This window comes from Rhincodon typus, chromosome 3, assembly GCF_021869965.1.
Source record: "Rhincodon typus isolate 14 chromosome 3, sRhiTyp1.1, whole genome shotgun sequence".
In the NCBI taxonomy this organism is placed as follows: domain Eukaryota; kingdom Metazoa; phylum Chordata; class Chondrichthyes; order Orectolobiformes; family Rhincodontidae; genus Rhincodon; species Rhincodon typus.
In genome coordinates this window covers 97,032,258-97,041,571 of record NC_063334.1, presented here as the reverse complement: position 1 = coordinate 97,041,571, position 9,314 = coordinate 97,032,258, and the positions used below count along the sequence as shown (strand labels likewise).

General features: G+C 41.2%; 1 protein-coding gene across 1 annotated transcript in view; it reads right to left on the bottom strand.

Moving 5' to 3' along the window:
• fam169ab (family with sequence similarity 169 member Ab) overlaps positions 1-9,314 on the bottom strand; it is a 45,529-nt gene that overhangs the window by 13,207 nt on the left and 23,008 nt on the right. Inside the window, exons 8-11 of the mRNA XM_048621154.1 lie at positions 7,586-7,640; positions 5,458-5,614; positions 3,676-3,823; positions 1-266 (exon numbers count right to left, since the gene is read on the bottom strand). The exon at positions 1-266 is cut by the window's left edge and continues 412 nt beyond it. Of these exons, the coding sequence (XP_048477111.1) occupies positions 1-266; positions 3,676-3,823; positions 5,458-5,614; positions 7,586-7,640 (626 nt within the window). The remainder of the gene's footprint in view (positions 267-3,675; positions 3,824-5,457; positions 5,615-7,585; positions 7,641-9,314) is intronic.

Below are 9,314 nucleotides of genomic sequence, written 5' to 3'. Positions count from 1 at the left end.
TCAGGAATCTCTTCCTCAGTCTTGGTTGGATCCTCAGGAATCTCTTCTTCAGCTTTGGTCGGATTTTTGGGAATCTCATCCTCCACAATAGCCAGGTTCTTGGGAATCTCCTCTTCAGCATCAGATGGATCCTTGGGAATTGCTATCTCTGTCTTGATTGGTTCCTCAGGTATCACCTCTGCGGGCTTGTTGGATTCTTGAACAACCTGCTCTCTCATTTCAAAGTTTACTAGTTCTGGAATTGTCTCAGAGGAAGATTCCTTATCCTAAGATTAAAACAGAAATCAAATTATTTCACCATTTCTTCAACATTTTCCACAGAAATAAGGAGTTGCTAAGTGAAAGTTACGTTTGTACACCTACTTAGTCCACCTAACTTGGTTTCATTACGACCCTGACAAATTACCTACACAGGCAGGCGGATATTTGAAAGCAATTCCATAAATGGATAAGGGTTTGAATTTCATTCAAAGAGTCAGAACGAAAAAAGGTCTTCAGCTTAGAAAACTTATCCTAGAAACAAATGAAGAAAACCGAGTTTGGAATTCAGAAGAGACAGATCAATCATGGTTGGTGTCTGGCAATTCTGTCATTTTTCAACATTTACAGTTGGTATTGGAATAGGGACAGGGCAATCCTCTCCAAATAAACAGGAGTTTCAGCAAAGTATGGAAATGCAGCAGGAACTCCTCATGTGCGCATTCATGTCCTGAAACCAGATTGCTCTTTTATTTGGGGTGGTGGGGTTATGGATGCGAGAGAGGTTATATGACAGGAAAAAGGGATGAATTTACGAGCATTGTTGAATAGACTTCCATTTACTGCCCATCTCTAAATGCCCCACGAAAGGTGGCGGTGGTGAGCTGCCTTCTTGAACTGTTGAAGCCCGTGGGGTAAACAGACACTCACAATGCTACTGAGAGGATGGAGAGGTTCCTCATAGTGAAGATAACTGACAACCTGTCCTGGACTTCCCAAGTAGATGCGAAGGTCAAGAACGCACAACAATGCCCCTTTTTCCTCAGGCAGCTCAGGAAATTTGACATGTCCATAAGGACTGTCACCAACATCTACAAATGCACCAGAGAAAGCATACTGTCTGGATGTGTAACAGCTTGGTACGGCAACTACTCTGCTCAGGACCGTAAGAAACTACAGAAGGTGGTGTGTACAGCCCAGACCATCACAGAAACCAATCTTCCATCCATGGACTCCATTTACACAGCTCGCTGCTGCGGAAAGGCTGACAACACCATCAAAGACCCATCACACTCTAGTAATGCTCTCCTACAATCTCTTCTGTCAGGCAGAAGATACAGAAGCCTGAACACACATACCAGCAGGTGCAGGAACAGCTTTTTCCCAGCCATTATCAGACTGAAGAATGGACTGTCTAGACTCATGATCTTACTAATGTTGATCTCGCCTAGCGCACACCCTCTGCAATGCAACCTGTATGCCTCTGTCTAAGTCTTTTTACAACCTCTGATCTCTTCATCCTTGCTTACCTTGATCTGCCTGTACTGCTCGTAAACAAAGCTTTTCACTGTACTTCGGTACATGTGACAATCAATCAATTAGAAACAGTGTTTCACAATTTTGACCCAATGACAGTGAAGGAACAGCAATTTGGTTCTAAGTCAGGAAAGTGTGAAATTTAGAGAGGAGCTTGCAGGTTGTATCGTTCTTGTGTCTGTTGTCCTCTCGTCCTCTTAGTTGAGAGAATTCACAGGTTTAGAAAGTGCTGCTGAGTTAGCGCAGTGTGTCTTGTAGATGGTACATACTGCTAGCACTGTATTGGTAGTGAAGGAAGTAAATGTTGAAAGTTGGGGGGGATGGGGTGCCATTCAACTGGTTTGATTTGCACTGGATGGTATCGAGCTTCTTAAGTACTGTTGGAGCTGCATTCATCGAAGTGGGGACTATTCCATCACACTCCTGACTTGTGCATTGTAGATGGTGAGTTACTCACTGCAATATTCCTAGCCTCTGACCTACTCTTCTAGCCAGTATTTATATGGCTAGACCAGTTCAATTTCTGATCAATGGCAACCCCTGGGATGTCAATAATGAAGCTACCAGCAATAGTAATTCCACTGAATGCCAAAGGGTTTAATAAAAAAGTACTGGAGAAACTCAGACAAAAATAGAGTTAACGCTTCAAATTCAGTACGAATCTTCTTTGGAACAGAAGCAAGCTGGAACAGTAGTGGGTTTTATGATATAGAAAAAGGGTAAGAGGGGTGGGGGTGGGGTGTAGTGAAGCAAGTGGAGTAGACGGTGAAGATGCCCCAGAACAAAAGACAAAGGGGTTCCAACGATAGAACAGAAGAGATATAGACAAAGAGTGGGTGTTAATGTGGGTGTTAAGACCATCAAGTGTGGGAGCAAACGTTGGCCATTCAGTCAATCAAGTCCACTCTGCCATTCAATATGAACACGGCTGATCTGACAATCCTCAACTCCACTTTTCAGCCTTTTTCAATGACCTTCGATTCCGTTACTGATTAAAAATCTGTCTTAGCCTTGAACATACTAAATGACCCTGCCTCGGCAGTTGTCTGCAGTAAAGAATTCCACAGATTCACCATCCTGAGAGCAGAAATTCTTCTGTCCTAACTGGGTGACCTCTTACTGAGATTATGCCCCCTGGACCTACACTCTCCCACAAGGAAAAACAGCCTCTCAACAACTATCCTGTCAATCCCACATCCCAGTAATTTTCATATAATGATTCATTCTTCTAAACTCCAAAGAGTACAGGCCCAACCTAGTCAATGTCTCCTCATAAGAAAATCCCTCCACACCCAGGATCATCCCAGTGAACTTTTTCTGGGCTGCCTCCAATGCCAGTATGTCTTTCCTTAGATAAGGGGACAGTATTCTAGGTGAGATCCAACAAGAACTTCGTTACCTCCTCCCTCCTCACTGTCCAAGGTCCTAAAGACATCTTCCAGGTGAAGCAGTAATTTCAGTTTCATTAGGGTTCCTTGATGACACACTTAGTCAAATGCTGTCTTGATGTTTCAGTCACCCTGATACTGGGATGTCCACCTGCTTACTGACACATTTAGGACTTCATGGTTATTACTTCATAGTTTGCTGTTATTCGGCAGAAGTTTGACAATGATTTAAGATGCTTTTCTGAAGTCTGCCAAAGAAATGCAATACCTTTAATTGACCTCATTCCTTTAAAATTTCATGAAGATGTAATTCTCACTCCCATCACTCATGCTCCCTAGACACATTCAAACCTAAATATGTTCATCGCATAGGAGCATCACTGGCCAGGCACATATTTATTTACTATTCCTATCCTGCTTCAAGACCGATGAACAATTATTTTAAATTAAAAATTGAGTATTTTGTATTTTCTCATTCTAGTAGACTGCATAACAGCTCTTAACCATGTAAAAGTAAATCAGACCCACTCCCTCTCAAAGATTCAAGGTCTTCCTAAGTTCATACTTAAAGAGGAAAACAAGGAAGTACGAACTGGCTGCAACATTTCTAATTGATCCCACCATTCAATTTACTTGGCTCTTTTCCTTATATTCCTCAAAGGGTTTTGCCAAAATAATTATCCAGCAGCACTCCGAACTGCTGCCGCCCTCACACTTTCCCTGAGCAATCTGTTCAGATGTCTTCTAACCCCTCTGATAGCGCACTAATTACCTCACCAACATCCTGTTTCAAGCCGTCAATGTGGCATAGCACAGCATCACTCTCTGTTATTCCTGCAGGACCTGCTGGAATTGTGCACTTTTCCTGATTTTCAATCATTTGTGGATCATCTCCACTTCCATCTGCCTTGGCTTCACATCTGTAAAATATACACATTTCACTTGTAAAACATTTTGCCTTAACATAATTATAGGCACATTATGCAACAGTACTTATAAACTGAACTAAGACGTTAATTGGCAACAATTAGAGAGATGAACAGAAGCCTACAGTAATACTGATAATGAGAGAAATGTTGCTGCAGTATTTTTAGATAAACCATCAGGTATCTCATATGTACTGCATTTATTAATTTGAGAGAAAGGGAAACAAAGACTACATTTAAAGGACAACTTCCATTTACATTGCATTTTTTATGACCACTAGACATCTCAAAAAGCTTTATAGGCAATGATGTACTTTTTCTAAAACATGCTGTCTTTGTGAGGCATGACTACCAAGTTCACACAAACAGCAATGTTATCATCTGCTCTTGTGATGTTGTTCGAGGAATAAATATTGACCAGGATATCGGATATAACTCCTCAGCTCTTCTTTGAAATTGTGAAATAGGATGTCCTCCATCCATCCACATGGGCATGTGGGACCACGGTTTAGCGTCTCATCCAAAAGTCAGAGCTACCTCAAGCAGTGCAACAGGACCTATGAACTGAGGAAGAGCTATGTTGAAGCATCACCTTTTACTTTTTTATTGGTAAGCGTCCCATCTTTTTTTCAGGTCAGCACGATGGCTCAGTGGTTAGCACTGCTGCCTCACAGCGCCAGGGACCTGGGTTCAATTCCACCCTCAGGCGACTGTCTGTGTGGAGTTTGCACATTCTCCCTGTGAGTTTCCACCGGGTGCTCCGGTTTCCTCCCACAGTCTAAAGATATGCAGTTTAGGTGGATTGGCCATGCTAAATTGCCCGTAGTGTTCAGGGGTGTGTAAGTTAGGCGGATTAGCCATGGGAAATGCAGCGTTACAGGGAAAAGGGTAGGGGAATGGGTCTGGGTGGGATGCTCTTTGGAGGGGTGGTTTGGACTTGTTGGGACAATTGGCCTGTTTCCACACTGTAGAGATCCTATGACTTCTGGTTTTAAATTTTTATGGAACTAATTTGAAAACAGGAACTTTCCTAATCACCCCATGAGTGTTGGTAGGAAACGTGTTTATGGCATACAATGGGTTTAACAGATAATCCTATTCCAAACATCAACCAGCTTCATTGTTCTTGATGACAGGTGAAGAATAGGCAATTGGACAAAAGAAACCAGAAAATAGCTCAACATATTTCACAAATCCAAAGAGAAGCCTAAAAGATGAAACCAGAAAATAAGGATCAAAATAGACAAGAACAAAAATGTACAATGGGACATCATCGCTTAGCTTCCAACTGACTTTCCTCTTCCAACTTGCTGTAATCTAATTTGGCAAAAAAGACAAATTGTACAAAAGCATTTGCATTAGCACAAATTTAATATCAATCATCTGCACTTGGCAAACTGGCAGCTGAGTTTCTTAAAAAATATAAAAATACAAAGGATAGTCTCCTGTCTAAACTCAAATTTGTAGGTCAGAGATACAATTATAAATCCATAAGAAAATATGTTGGAACAGCAGCAATATGTCAGTTTTATTTAATGGTACAAAAGTGACACTGAGAAAACAACAGGCAGCTTCATGTATGGTGTTTATTTAAAACTAATTGAGCCATATACAATAGGTGCAATTACCTGTTTAACTGATCCTTAGGCTCTGCTGATACAATTGCCTCCTCTTTATTATTGAAACGTTTTGTTTTTGTTTCCGACTCAACCTGACTCTTTCCTGCTTTTGAACGTTTGGATTGACTGCTTCTTCCCCGTTTAGCAACAGGTGGTCTTGTGAGCTCTAGCAACAAAATACTTTATTGGAAAATGGGAGTTCGCACGTTGAGAATTTCCCAACCACCAAAATAAGTTATAAGCAACAGTTCACAACTGACAAAGATTCATGGTGTACACCAAGAAGAAAATAAACTTGAAAACAGTCTTGATTTATGTTAATAGCACATCAATAAGTAAAGACTTTTTTGGGTGCTCATCAAAATGTGACATTTACATACTAGGCTTTGGAAAGCTCTGTGCTTCTTCACAGTTCAGTGTCAGTTAAACTATGTTTAACCTACTTAACTGTAATCTCAGGAGCAAGTTAATGCAGAGTTATTCTCTTCCTCATATGAGGATTATGCTCATTTTGAGCAAGATTGGAATGATGCTATGTTTTGAGTCAAATGAGGATAGCAATATACTTGGAGACGCAGGGGTCGAAAGGGTCAATAAAAGATGGATTGAAGAGGTGTGTGGATGTTGGCAATGGTAATTTTTAAAAGGGAGGGAGTTTCTGCAAGAGGAAAGGCAACCACTAACTATGGAATCCAGCATAGGACCCAGGAAGAGCACACCAAACTGCTCTATAATTGATTGGGTGTTCATGTGGAGGCATGATCTTAGAGAAGGCCCAGGGGAAGATGGGACTAATTCACCGTGATGATGGAATGAACTTGGAATGGGTGGGCCAAAACTGGTTCAACCCAAACATCTTGTACATACTAAGATTGATATTTCAGTACACCATCATCGTACACCAATAAACCATTTCAAAATGCAATGACCACTGCAATGCGAAAATGTATTATTAGCATGCCAATATTCAACAGTTATACCTACAGTGGAAATAGCAAATACATTGTTCAATACCTGAATACTTACTGCATAATGCTCTATTGTGACTATATTTTTAAGCAATAAAACTTGCTTTCCCATTTATTGTCACTACAGAGAGATTAGTTTTATAGTTTCTGAACTGCTAATGCATTTTGTTTAGAGCTCCCATGTACAATGACAATGGACTAAATCTCAAAGTATTCTGACCCTAACAAAGCCAGTCATTTTGACCTGGCTTAAATGGTATCAAATTATGGATTTTTCAGAAGCCCAAATCTTCTAAATTTTAGTTTTCTGTTTAGAAGATAGAAGACAAAACAATCACCATTGTGCAAAGCAGTGGAGGGGAGCAGGCTGCTGACGAAAACTGTTCTACTCTTTGAAGAGACAGGACATTTGCTGATTTAAGGACTGAGGAGTTACCAATTGACATAGGCCCAAAAGCCAGAGATCATTCTGAGGATTCTCAGAAAACTTAGAGGGGACTTCCAAAGGACATTGGAAGGTTTGCTCTGAAAAGGAAGATTGTTGAGAAGTTGGTAGGAGTGTGGGACTTGAGATTAAGGCTACATACCTACCGAAAGTGTGGTTTGATGTATTAAAGGATCATAAAAAGTCTTTCTGGTTGAGCGAGTTAATGAGGATATATTTTTCTATAGTCTGGTATATTACCTAGATATTAAATAATACTCAGTTTCTGATAATAGCAGTTGGCTTGTCATAAAACATGAAATTTTGTTGAGCAATTCTTTCCCCCAGTCACTGGGCAGTACGTTTTCCAAAAAAAAAATTATTGGTCTTAATGGAAACAGGTAAAAGTCACCATAGTCCCAGAGGACCATACAGCTGCTCTCTCATTAGAGAAAGACGACTGGTGGTAAGTTTAACCTGAGGGTCACTATACATCAGACAAGGGGAAAGAGGCTGAAAAGGTGGACCTTCATGGTGACTTCAGGCAGTGTGGGAATTGAACCAGCACTGTTGGCATCACTCTACATCACAAACCAGCTGTCCAGCCAACTGAGCTAACCGACCCCCAATTATGGAAATAGGAACAATGTATAGCAGAGTTTATTCTTTAACTGAAAACAGCAACAGTGAAAAAGTATGGGATGTCATCAGACTTTTATTGTTTGTAACAATATGCAATTCTCACCTTCAGAAAGAATTGAAGAGGCACCTGGCAATGCTTGACGAGCAAGTAATTCAGTCTGAAAGACATCATAATGTTACAGCATCAACCTTAATCAAAGCCTCGTAATTCTCAGTATTTCAACTTTTCCATTTTTTTGTCCATTGCATTAAAAACAGAAAAATAACACCCTTCTACTGTGAGAATAGCTTCGAACAGAAAACAAATTCCAATCCCTGCCAGATCAATCAGATCATAGGAACATAGGGACAGAAGAAGGCCATTCAGCCCATTAAACCTGCCCCACCATGGCTGATTGAACACCTGAATGTCTTTTACTCACCCCATTCTCAAAACCCTGTATGTCACTGGTAATCAGAAACCTATCAATCTCTACCTCAAACACACTCAATGACTGAGCTTCAACTACTCTCCGAAGTAAAGAATTTCAAAGGTTCACAACCTTCCAAAATAAAAATCATTCTGCTTATCTCAGATCTAAATGGCATGCCCTTAACTCATTAAACTTCAAATTCAGATAGATTCCTTTCCCACTGACCTTAAAAACTCTTCCTCCAAGTACATCCCCACGCAGTCTCTACAACCTCTCTCTTACAGATCTTACACATCCCTTTCTCAAAAAGTTTCTGCAGAACTCTGAAGTAGTCATATCAGACTCAGAACATTAATTCTGTTTCTCCCTCCACAGATGCTGCCAGATCTGCTGAGTTTCTCCAGCACTTTGTTTACAGGCAAAATACAATCATGGTGTATTGTCTGTGGCTGCAAAAATGCCCATCAATTCCTGCTATGATAGAATCCCCATCAATGTTGCTCTCATACACTCTCATTCTATTATTCAACAACTCCACCACCCCCGCCCATACCTCACTGCAACTGAGCCACTTGTGGTGCCACAGACTTGGCTCCTGCTCTCCTTCCCTCAACCTGTCTTTTAATCAGACATTCAGTACCTGACAACAATGGCGACCCTCAGCAGCCCGCAAGTTAACAACACAGGGTTTGTTCCCTGCACTACCAATGTGGCAAGCCCCCTACTCGCTGCAGCGTCAGTTGGTGGTTAGCTGTCTATGCAGCTTCCTGCCACAAATATATTTGGAGTGGAGATGGGAAGGGCTCCCCCCCCGCCTCACCTACCACTAAATGCCCCTACTACTATTAAACACACAAGGAGAGCACAAGATGATGCCCTTCAGCTTGTGAGGGCAAATTTAATGTTCATTTAATACTAATAGAGTTACCTAATTATTAACGCCATAACAGGAGATTCTTGCATTATCCAAATCCTAAATTTGCTGTTAGTCCATTTCATATATTGGTGAACGATGTGGGGGGTTAATGGCCTTGTGGTATTGGGTGGCTCAGTGGTTAGCACCTCACAGCGCCACGGACCCGGGTTTGATTCCAGTCTTAGGTACTGCCTGTAAGGAGTCTGCACATTCTCCTGGTATCTGTGTGGGTTTCCTCCGGATGTTCTGGTTTCCTCTTTCAGTCCAAAGATGTGCAGGTTAGGTGGATTGGCTGTGCTAAACTTCCCATACTGTTCAGGGATATGTAGGCTAGGTGGGTTAGCCATGGTAAATATGGGGAAAAGGTGGGGACTGAACCTGAGTGGGATGCTTTTGATTGATTTATTTATTTATTGTCACATGTACCGAAGTACAGTGAAAAGCTTTGTTTACGAGCAGTACAGGCAGATCATAGTAAGCAAGGATGTACAGATCTTAAAGAC